This window comes from Heteronotia binoei, chromosome 2 (assembly GCF_032191835.1).
Source record: "Heteronotia binoei isolate CCM8104 ecotype False Entrance Well chromosome 2, APGP_CSIRO_Hbin_v1, whole genome shotgun sequence".
NCBI lineage: Eukaryota > Metazoa > Chordata > Lepidosauria > Squamata > Gekkonidae > Heteronotia > Heteronotia binoei.
Window position 1 is genome coordinate 189,012,902 of NC_083224.1, and position 11,974 is coordinate 189,024,875.

Genomic DNA, 11,974 nt, shown 5'->3' on the forward strand with positions numbered 1-11,974 from the left:
GCTTTCCTTTAGCTTCGCGCATCTCATTGTTGGAAGTTTCAGAGTTGGAAAATCCACCGCTCCAAACAGGATATAGGGAATGAGCAGATCCAGTCTTACGGCTTCCACATTCCTAGGATCATCCTGGAGGAAGACTTCTGCCCACACAGGAACAACTGGGCTCAACTGCAGCCCTGATGCCTGGCTGTATTGTAAATCTGACACACCCCCATACGGTTTCCAGGTCTGTGTTGGGAATACCTGGAGACTTTGGGGGTGGGTCCAGGAGGGGGGGGGGGTTGGGAGGGGAGGTGCTTCAGCATGGGACAGGGCCACAGAGTCCAGCCTTCAGAGCAGCCATTTTCTCCAGGGGAGCTGTTCTCTGCCAGCCGGAGATCCGTTGTAAAAGCGGAAGATCTCCAGGCCCAACCTGGAGGCTAGATGCAAACAAAAAACCCAGAAAATCACGAAACGCAATGTAATACTGCTTGAATATGAAACATTTAAGTAGTGTTACATGGTGTTTCTTGATTTTCCACAGTTTTTTGTTTGCATCTAACCTTTACCTGGAGGCTGGCAACCCTACACGCACCCCATCTCCAGCCGAGCAACTCTCCTCTTCCATCAGAAAAAGAGGGACAAACCAATCCAGAGCTCTTACTGGAACTCTCACACACCAGTGCCTTGCAAATTTCGCTCAACTGATAAGCCACTAAATCCCACCAGCAAACATCTTAACTGGCAACCAGTACCTGAAAAAGCCATGGTGACATCCTGGACCACAAAATTTCACAAGTTCCACCTCTAAGAGCCAATTTGGTATAGTGGTTAAGAGCAGTGGACTCTAATCTGGAGAACTACGTTTGATTCCCCACTCCTTCACATGCAACCAGATGGGTGACCCTGGGTCTGTCACAGCTCTCTCAGAGCTCTTCTCTCAGGGCTCTCTTAGCTTCACCTACCTCACAGGGGTCTGTTGCGGGGAGAGGAAGGGAAGGGGATTGTAAGCCACTCTGGGACTCTTTCAGGTAGTGAAGGGCGGGGAATAAAAGCAACTCCTCTTCTCTACCTCCCAGGTTCTGCCATGCCTCCATAGACAAGAAGGAGGAGAAGAAATTGGATTTGTATCTTGCCCTTAACTCTGAATCTCAGAGCGGCTCACAAACTCCTTTACCTTCCTCCCCCACAAAAGACACTCTGTGAGGTAGGTGGGGCTGAGAGAACTCTCCCAGAAGCTGCCCTTTCAAGGACAGCTCTGCCAGAGCTATGGTTGACCCAAGGCCATTCCAGCAACTGCAAGTGGAGGAGTGGGGAATTAAACCCGGTTCTCCCAGATAAGAGTTTGCTTACTTAACCACTGCCCCAAACTGGCTCTCAATTGTAATGCCCCCCTGTCTCCCACCTTTTGAAAAGCGGACTAGAAACCTATTGCTATTTTTTTAAAGGCATGAAGGGAGAAGTTGCTGCACAGAGCCAGGCATGCCAAGCCCTCCCCTCCTGATCTGCTGTTTTGAGGCTCTAAACTGCTCCAATTGGCCCTGATCCATCATTCTTCTCTCAAGACTGACACGATTTATCTCATGCTGGCAATCAGTCGAACTGCCATGTAGACACTTATCTGCCCCTTCCCAGGTGCTCACAAAGGAACCGGATTGCTTCTCTTCTCCTCTTGCTGGTGCAAAGCCGCGTGGGTATTCCCTACAAGGGCCGGTCTCTGCCCCAAGCAGTTTCCATTTCTAACATTTCACTGGCGTCGAAGGAGCATGAGTGCACACTCTGGGTGTGTTCACACGCACCGAATGATCTGTTTTAACTCAATTTGCTATTAGGAGTTTACAAAACATTAAATAGAAAAATCCACCTGCAAACAGTTGTAGCGTGAACACACCTTCTGCTTATCATAGAGTAGGAAGGGACCTCCAGGGTCATCTAGTCCAGCCCCCTCCACAATGCAGGGAATTCACAAATATCTCCCCCCCTCAAACACAACCAGTGATGCTTGTCCCATCCTCAGAATACGGCAGAAAACCTCCACGATCCCTGGCCAAACTGGCCTGGAGAAAAACTGCTGCCTGACCCCAAAGTGGCAACCAGCATTTCCTTGGGCACATAAGAAAGAGCCATGAGAACTAAGCCCTAATGCAAGTCACGAAGTCTCCTGTAATGTACTGAGAACCGAGATGGTTTGAAGGCAACATCGTTTATTCAGTAGCACATTACAAGAGAGCGAACACGCGGGCCAGGTCCCGCTTATATACATTACCCAGAACTGCCCCCTCGACTGACCAGACCGATGCCGGCCAGTCAAACTTCCCGCCGTAGATCTTGAGGGGCGGGGCGTCTGGCGAGCCACATCCGGGGACCCGTAGGTCGCCTTGAGCAGCGATCGCCATGCGGTACAACAGCTTATGTTCAAGACATAACATCTCCAGTTCAAATTCTGCCTCAGCCACAAATAAGCAGCTAGGGATGGATTGGCTGGTGGGCCAGTTGCCCGGCGGGGGGGGGGGGCTGCCTCTTAGGGTTGCCAACCTCCAGGTGGGACCTAGAATTACAGTTGCTGTCCAGGCAGCAGGGCTCAGTTCCCCATGAAAAAATACAACAACCTGGGATCACAGTTCATATTACAGGAATTACAGAAACATGCACTGTGCTATACTAGCTAATAACATTTAGCAAAACTTTTTAGATGAAGAAGATGAAGATATTGGATTTATATCTCGCCCTCCACTCCGAAGAGTCTCAGAGCGGTTCACAATCTCCTTTCCCTTCCTCCCCCACAACAGACACCCTGTGAGGTAGATGAAGATACTGGATTTATATCCCGCCCTCCACTCCGAAGAGTCTCAGAGCGGCTCACAATCTCCTTTCCCTTCCTCCCCCACAACAGACACCCTGTGAGGTAGATGAAGATATTGGATTTATATCCCGCCCTCCACTCCGAAGAGTCTCAGAGCGGCTCACAATCTCCTTTCCCTTCCTCCCCCACAACAGACACCCTATGGGGTAGATGAAGATATTGGATTTATATCCCGCCCTCCACTCCAAAGAGTCTCAGAGTGGCTCACAATCTCCTTTCCCTTCCTCCCCCACAACAGACACCCTGTGAGGTAGATGAAGATATTGGATTTATATCCCGCCCTCCACTCCGAAGAGTCTCAGAGCGGCTCACAATCTCCTTTCCCTTCCTCCCCCACAACAGACACCCTGTGAGGTGGGTGGGCTGGAGAGGGCTCTCACAGCAGCTGCCCTTTCAAGGACAACCTCTGCCAGAGCTATGGCTGACCCAAGGCCATGCTAGCAGGTGCAAGTGGAGGAGTGGGGAATCAAACCCGGTTCTCCCAGATAAGAGTCCGCATACTTAACCACTGCACCAAACTGGCTCTCCACTTTTAAATATAACTCTTTTGTACACTGTATAAAGAGTTACAACTCTTCAATATTACAAAGAAAAATCCATCCGATGAGCACCCAAATGTAGGCTCATTTTGTCAAAAGTCTTCCTCAAGAGTATTCCTGTTTTCTTCAAAGTTATCAGCCTCTTGTTACAATTCAGTGTGTGTAGTGGGAGCAAGCCAGTTCTTTAACTTCTTCCCTAAACAGATACAAAAGCCTTCTGAATTTGGCTGGCGGAATGCTGTCTGCAATCTCTCTATTTTCTTCAAAATGGTTGTTAGCCAGTATAGTACAGTGTTTGTTTGTGTAATCCCCAGGGCTTTTTTTGAGCAGGAACACAGTTCCGGCTGACTTGGTGTCAGGGGTGTGTGGCCTGATATGCAAATGAGTCCCTGCTGGGCTTTTTCTACAGAAAGTCCCGTGTGAAATGATGGTGGTGTTGGGGGGGGGCGTGGCCTAATATGCAAATGAGTTCCGGCTGGACTTTTTCCTACCCAAAAAAGCCCTGGCCATGAGACATGAGGCAGCTTCAGAAGGTGTATTACATCCCACTGAGCTCCCCCTCCCAACACCCTGCCCTCCTTAAGCTCGACCCTCCCCAAAATCTCCAGGAATTCCCCACTCCAAAGTTGGCAGCCATACTGCCTCTCCTGAGAATGCCTCCCAAAGGAGCCACCCCAACTGAATTACTGGAAGGTGCAGCCGACAGCAAGTCCTGTCTGGGGAGGGGCAGAGCCCCTTTGCCTTCCCACTCTGGCCCCACACAGCTGACTTCTACCCAGCTGAGCATTGCCAACTCCTGGTTGGGAAATTGCCAGAGATTTTGGGGTGCAAGCTGGAGAGGGACCTCAGCAGGGTACAGTGCCACAAAGTCCATCCCCCAAAGGAGCCATTTTCTCCAGGAGAACAGCTCTGAGTCATCTGGAGATCAGTCATCATCCCAGGAGATCTCCAGGTCTCACCTGGGGGTTGGCAACCCTAAGTCCCAGTTAACTCCTCCACTGTATGTACTACTCACATGACCTTGTCCTATGCCAAGTCAGAGAAGAAGAAGAAGAAGAGTTGGTGTTGAATATTCTTCCTTTCACTACCTGAAGGAGTCTCAGAGTGTCTTACAACCTCCTTCTCTTCCTCGCCCCACATCTGACACCCTGTGAGGCAGGTGGGGCTGAGAGAGCTCTGAGAGAACTGCTCTTGAGAGAACAGCTCTGAGAGATCTGTGACAGACTCAAGGCCACCCAGCTGGAGGAGTGGAGGGGGGGGGTGTTCTCCTCCAAACTGGTCAGTAGAGTCTGCTCTACTGGGTCTCAGGCGGAGGTCTTTCACATCACCTTTTACCTGTTCCTGTTCCCTGGTAACTCCAGACCTTTGGTATGCCAAGTGGATGCTCTACTCCCTGAGCCGCAGCCCGCTGGGAGCAGTTCTCTGGGGCCTCAGACAGGGAAAGGTGTCTACCAACACCTCCTATGTAAGATCTTTGAACTGGAAATGCCAGGGACTGAACCTGGGACCTTCTGCACAGGTGTTCTTCTACCCCCGAGCCACAGCCCCACCACCTGCCTGTAACATCTCTTGTTCTTTCCCAGAGAATCCCGCTCCCTGTAAAAACCACATGTTCTCACTTGTGGAAGCACAGCAGTTCTCATGCTGGTTCCACCACCCTCCCCCCCAATAGATTTGGCAGCTCTGATTTATTGGACAGCATCAAAGGCATCTTGCCAGATCTTGGAAGCTCAGCTGGGTCGGCCCTGGTTAGTCCTTCGAGGGGGGACCACCCAGGAAGTCCAGGGTCGCTACGCAGAGGCAGGCTATGGCAAACCAACCCTGTTCATCTCTTGCCTTGAGAAACCTGTGGGCTTGCTGTCAACCAGCTCCAATCTGAGGGCAGGGCTGACCCGAGACTGTGGGGCACCCTAGGCAAGGCTAACTTCTGCCCCACCCCCCCGCACTGATACCATCACCAAGTCACATGGGGGGGGGGTGGCCAGTTCAGCACCCCAGAAGGCCAGTGCCCTAGGTGATCAGCCAGTTTGGTGTAGTGGTTAAGTGTGCGGACTCTTATCTGGGAGAACCGGGTTTGATTCCTCACTCCTCCACTTGCACCTGCTGGAATGGCCTTGGGTCAGCCATAGCTCTGGCAGAGGTTGTCCTTGAAAGGGCAGCTGCTGTGAGAGCCCTCTCCAGCCCCACCCACCTCACAGGGTGTCTGTTGTGGGGGAGGAAGGGAAAGGAGATTGTGAGTTGCTCTGAGACTCTTCGGAGTGGAGGGCGGGATATAAATCCAATATCTTCATCCACCTCACAGGGTGTCTGTTGTGGGGGAGGAAGGGAAAGGAGATTGTGAGTCGCTCTGAGACTCTTCGGAGTGGAGGGCGGGATATAAATCCAATATCTTCATCCACCTCACAGGGTGTCTGTTGTGGGGGAGGAAGGGAAAGGAGATTGTGAGCCACTCTGAGACTCTTCGGAGTGGAGGGCGGGATATAAATCCAATATCTTCTTCTTCTTCTTCTTATGATCCCGATCTACAATATATCCCTCAAGCCAGGTTGGAGGGGGCGGTCCGTTCACTCATGTGGAACAGCAGCCTCACAGAGAACCAGACACCGCTCATTTTAAGACGTCTAAGAGCCACCCTCAGGACCAGAGCACCACTGATCATGTACAGAGTACATTTGCTATCCTGTCCAAGGGAGGCAGGATACCAGAGGGTGGAAGAAAAATGGAAGGTGGGGAGATGAGGAAGGGCAGAGGGCCAGCCTGGGAACCGGGAGGCCTCAGTTCCTCCCCCATTCCAAATCCTGGAAACAGATTCGAAATGGAATCAGGAATGCGGACTGAAAGTCGGAACGCCTGGCTTCTTAATATTCCCGCAGTGACCGGAGGTGTGAGGAGTGGAGGAGGTCAAATGGACGGGAGTCCGGCTATCAGGAAGGACCCCCGCCCCCGTCCCAGCTTTTGGGCAAACAGCTGACGATGGGAAGGAGTGGATCTGGCCCAAACCCAGGACGCCTGGGTGGGTTCCCCGCTCTGCTTGGGGGAGGGGCTAAAGCTGGCGGGGGGTGGGATCTGGGGGCATTGGGGACACCCCGGGGGTGGGCGGGAGAGGTGGTACCTGAGACTGGCCAAAGCCCGGCCGTCGGGTCCCGTGGCGACTCCCAGCTTCACCATCCCAGAGGAATGCCAGGTGCAGCAGATGGGCGGAGAAGGAGGGAGCCCTGATGTGGCACACGCCGGGCCCTCCCCACCCGCCAGGTCTCCTCCCCTTTCCTCGCCCCAGCTGTCGAATCTGGCACCTTCAAGTCGAAAGTGGATCTCTTGGACCTCCGGAAAAAAGGAAAGCTTCGTTTGCTCCGAGAGGAACCCGAGCCGAGTCCACCCCCAAGGCGTTCAGAAGGCTGTCGGCTGGCAGAGCAGACTTTGATTCGGAGCCCTTTCAAACAAATTGGAGTGACTCCAGATCAGCCGCAGGAGGAGGGAGAGCCACCATTGCACGCAGCGCCCCCTGGCGAGTTCTTGGCCTCATTGTCAACACCGCTTTTGGTATTCGGATCTTCCCTTTCTATGATTAAAGCTGCGCTCGAGGAATCAAGATGTGTTTTCCCTTCCAGTTTGGCCATTTTTGTGAAAAAGGCGGGTGGGCTAGATGCGGCAAAATTTGAACCAGCATTCGTCTTTTTACCTTGTTGTTTTTTAAAAAATAAATAAATACATAAAAACCACCAAACCTTTGGAATTGGGTGGAAGGAGCAATACACGTTGCTAGGCCTAAGCCAAAAGGTGCTGTCCTCTTTGAAAACACCAATTTTTCCAAACCCACACCAGGAAAGAGAGAGAAGTGATATATTTATAGCAGGGGTGGCCAAATTAGTTGAAGGTAATAGCCACATAGAATAAGTGTCAGGTGTCTGAGAGCCGGTAAGACATGAACGTCAAATGTTTGGGAGCTGGGAAGGAGGGAGGGAAGCAAATGGGAGGGGAGGGAGATGGAAAGAAAGCAATTTTAAATGACGTAAGGAGACAAACGGGCGGGGGAGATCTGGGGGCATTGGGGACACCCTGGGGGTGGGCGGGAGAGGTGGTACCTGAGACTGGCCAAAGCCCGGCCATTGGGTCCTGTGGCGACTCCCTCCCGATGGGGGCGTTGAGAGCCACACAATATGTGTGAAAGAGCCACATGTGGCTTCCAAGCCACTTTGGCCACCCCTGCTTCATAGTGAACAAGGTGAGGGGAGTTGAAGGCACCTCTTCGGCTGCTTATAACCTACCTCAGCCCTCTCACCTACAGAGAAGAGGAAGTAGGTATGTTTTTCCCCCAAAGAAATGCACTTCCCAGCTTCCTCCCCACTTTCTCCCCTTGGCATTGTTACACGTTGCGTGCCTTGATCTCTGGACCACATGAGGGAACGGCTTGCTGCCAGTGGCCATAAAATGGCATTTTATGGCATAGGAGGCTCTTTCTCAAGGCTAACAGACAACTTTTGCGGAAAGGGGGCGAAAGGCGGGACCTCTCCATCGCCTGCTGTCACCTGATCAGAATCTGCAGTTGGACCATTTCATAGAAAGAAAGAGGAGCTGGAGCTCATTAGCACAATCATTTGCATAATTTATTTGCATCTGCCCCGACATCACCAGAAGGTGTAGTAAATTATATCAGCTCAGCATCTACCTTAAAACGCTGGTTGAATTATAGTTATCATAATAAAACTGTACTCCTGTCCCATCATACTCTTCAATTATTTTCTCCTATGTGGCCACAGTGGCATGATGAAGATTTCCATCTGTCTGCTTTATGTTTTGGTTATTTCCCCCCATTTTTTTTGTGTTGGGAATATTAGAAAGTTTGTCAAATCTTAGAGTTCAGTAAAATTCTCAAGGGGGTTCGAACAATGGAGCCCAGAAGCAAGTATGGGGAGGGGGGTTAAGAAAGAAAAAGCACAATAAAATGTTGAGGTTCCAGAGCTCTGCTCCTGTGAGCTCCTGCCCAAAATGAGGTCTGATTGTGTCACACACACACAAGGACTGTATGTTCCATAATAATATCAAACACAACTATAATCATACATAAAACATGGACTATATAAGATGTAAAATATTGTTACCTAGGCAGAGCTGGCTCTCAACTGTCTGACACCCTAGGCAAGGCTAACTTCCCCCCACCCCGAACTGATAACATCACCTAGTCACATGGGGGGCACCAAATTCGGCACCCCCAGAATACTGGCACCCTAGGCAATCGCCTAGTTTGCCTAGTGGCAGTTCCAGCACTGTACCTAGGTTCAAGGATCTGATAATGACCTTTAAAGATTTGAGAGGTCTGGACCGCCTTCTCTGGTATGTCCCCCCCCCCCCCAAGAGCTTTTTGCTCTGCTGAAAATAATCTACTGTGATTCCTAGCCCTAAAGATGTCCAGCTGCCTTCTACCAGAGCCAGGGCCTTTTCAGTCCTGGCCCCAACCTGGGGGAACTTTCTGCCAAACAGCATCCACTCCCTGTGGGCCCTCATGCAGTTCTGCAGGGCCTGTAAAGCAGAGATGTTCCACCAGGTGTTTGGTGGAGGACAGCAATGGGTTCCACGGTATCTGGCACTCCCTTTCCCCCCTACCGCTACCTTGCTCTCTCCCACTTGAAGGACAGTAATGCATATTGTACTTAGCTGGCATCATCTAATTCAGATGTGTCAAACATGCGGCCCAGGGGCCAAATCAGGTTCCCAGAGGGCTCCTATAAGGCTCCTGAGCAACTGGCTGCCATCTGCTTCCTTCTCCCTCTCTCTTGCTTCCTTCTGCATCACAGCTTGCTTTGCCAGGCTTGCTCAATCGCATAGGAGCTACAGAGCAAAATCTCTGTTTTCTCTATTAGCTGAGGCTCCTCCCTTGGGGAGGAAGGGGGGATGGAGAGCTTGCTTTGCCAGGCTCTCTCAATCGCACAGTAGAACTACTGAGCCAAGCCTCTCTTCCTTCTATTGGCTGAGGCTCCTCCCCCTCCTGGTCCCCAGGGGAAGGAATGAAAGAGCCAGAACTTCCTTTGCCCAGTTCCCTGGCTTCCACTGGAAAACTACAAATAAAGCACCTTCAAGACCAACAAGCGGTAATGTTTTAAGCATGTTTTAGTTTAAGGGTTTTAAAAAAAAATCTTTACTTGTGTTTGTCTGTGTCCTTTATAAAGTTTCTATCTCTGCTACCTAATCTTAAGTAGGAATACACAAGGCCCAGCCCAATATGGCCCGACCCAACAAGGTCTCGTTTATGTCAGATCCAGCCCTCTTAACAAATGAATTTGACACCCCTGCCGTAGTGGATAATGGAGTGCCCAGTAGACATTTCCCTCCCCTTTCCGCTTTCTGATGACCCTGAAATCGAGGGAGGGCCTCCAAACTGGGGGATCCTCTGCCCCCTCCTGGGGATTGGCAACCCCACCAGAACTTCCTTCGGAGTTCAGTTGTGCTTGTCACACCCTTGCTTCTGGCTCCACCCCCAAAGTCCTCAGATATTTCTTCCTTACCAACTGTGCAAGGCCGCCAGTAGTTTCTCTTCTGTAGCAGTAAGATGTTGGTTGTTACAGTTTATTTGTACAGATATAGATAAAAATCGTATAATGCAAGGGGGGCAAAAAGTACAGGAGCTTGTGCACCCTTTTGTGGATCGGGGGAGAAAAGTTAACAGAATTTTAATTCATATCTAGGCTGTAAATTGAGCTATTGAATAAAGAATATACTTAGCTGCAAATTCACTCACGGCTCACTCGGGTGCTCCGCGGAGGCGTCTCCCTGGTCCATTGCTGTCTTCCGTTGGCTGCTTCTTGTCCGTCTGTCAAGCCTGTTCTGGCGAGGAGCTGGTTTTTATCAACAAACCAGGTGAGAAGAGTCCAAAGCTCACACCCAGATAGAATTTCACTGGCCACATGGACCTTAAATGCAAGGCCTCAGAGAAAAGTACAGAAAGGTGATTCCTTTCCAAGCCTCAGTTGCCTAGTGACTTACACACCCTTCAAACTGTTTCCACGGTGACTCGGAGGTTTAACTTTTCTACTCTCAAGAAGGCCAAGCGCTGTCGCCAAATGCTGCTTCTGCATTACCAACAGAGACGCAAAGCCACTTAAAATAGCACCACCACACGCCTCCACCTGCGCAAAAGGTGGACGCAGGCTTGCGCACCCACCAACGCATGAAGGGGGGAGGGTACAAAATGAGAAAAGCAGGCCCACACAGGATCTGTTCTTGCTTCTGTGTCACTTGAGACCCTCTGCACTCCCCTCACCCACGCACAACAACTCACTTTAATGCAAATACTCTCCCCCCCCAGTTTCACACAAGCTGCTGTGTTGTTTAAACTGGGTCACTTCATAAGAAGAGCCTTGCTAGATCAGACTAGTGGTCCATCTAGTGCAGCATCCTGTTTCACAAAGTAGCCAATCAGTTCCTTTGAAAATCCCACAACAGGGCAAAGAGGCCGAGGCCTTCATAAGAACATCAGAAGAGCCCTGCTGGATCAGACCAGTGGTTCTTCTAGTCCAGCATCCTGCCTCACACAGTGGTCAACTAGTTCCTCTGGATGGTCAACAACAGGGCATGGAGGCTGAGGCCTTTCCCTTATGTTGCCTCCTGGCTCTGGAATTCAGAGGTTCAGTATCTCTGAATGTGGAGGCTCCCTTGAGTCACTGTGGCAGCCATCGATAGACTTCTCCTCCGTGAATCTATCTAACCAGCCAGTTTGGTGTATTGGTTAAGTGTGCGGACTCTTATCTGGGAGAACCGGGTTTGATTCCCCACTCCTCCACTTGCACCTGCTGGAATCGCCTTGGGTCAGCCATAGCTCTGGCAGACCCAGAGCAGCTGCTGTGAGAGCCCTCTCCAGCCTCACCCACCTCACAGGATGTCTGTTGTGGGGGAGGAAGGTAAAGGAGATTGTGAGCCGCTCTGAGACTCTTCGGAGTGGAGGGCGGGATATAAATCCAATATCTTCATCTACCTCACAGGGTGTCTGTTGTCGGGGAGGAAGGTAAAGGAGATTGTGAGCCGCTCTGAGACTCTTCAGAGTGGAGGGCGGGATATAAATCCAATATCTTCGTCTACCTCACAGGGTGTCTGTTGTGGGGGAGGAAGGGAAAGGAGATTGTGAGCCGCTCTGAGACTCTTCGGAGTGGAGGGCGGGATATAAATCCAATATCTTCTTCTTCTAACCCCCTTTTGAAGCAGTTTATTCCTGTGGCCATCACCGCAGCCTCTGGCAGCCAACTCCACATTTCAATCACTCTGTAAAAAAGTATTTCCTTTGGTCAGTCCTGAACTTCCTGCCTGTTGTGTCCTAGGTTCAAATGGAGAACTGTTACTTTTGGAGGGAACTGTTACTTTTGGAGGGAAGCTGAACAAGCCAAGCTTGTACTCCACACCAGGGTTCCAGAGAAGGCCTAAGCGTGCCCAATCAGGGGAAGGATTGAAACATAAGTAGCCAATCAACATCTAGGCTCATACTGTACCCTGATAGGCCCTTAGGCCTCTGTAAATAGCCAATCCATGTACATAGTTAAGGTCCAATCAGAAGGGGGCAAGAATTGTATAAAGGAGCGGGAGGTTTGAATAGAGCTCAGTCTGTGTTGGT

At 50.9% G+C, this 11,974-nt stretch overlaps 1 protein-coding gene across 2 annotated transcripts in view; it reads right to left on the reverse strand.

The window, feature by feature from the left end:
• Window positions 1-10,209, reverse strand: part of LOC132567094 (GRAM domain-containing protein 2A-like) — a 65,104-nt gene extending 54,895 nt beyond the window's left edge. The window contains exon 1 of one of the 2 annotated variants that reach the window (XM_060232709.1): window positions 10,112-10,209. In XM_060232709.1, the coding sequence (XP_060088692.1) occupies window positions 10,112-10,152 (41 nt within the window). In that variant the 5' untranslated portion in view covers window positions 10,153-10,209. Of the gene's footprint in view, window positions 1-6,490; window positions 6,812-10,111 lie in introns of those variants that run through there. The other variant, XM_060232708.1, reaches the window with a different exon arrangement.
• Window positions 10,210-11,974: the final 1,765 nt, after the last annotated feature.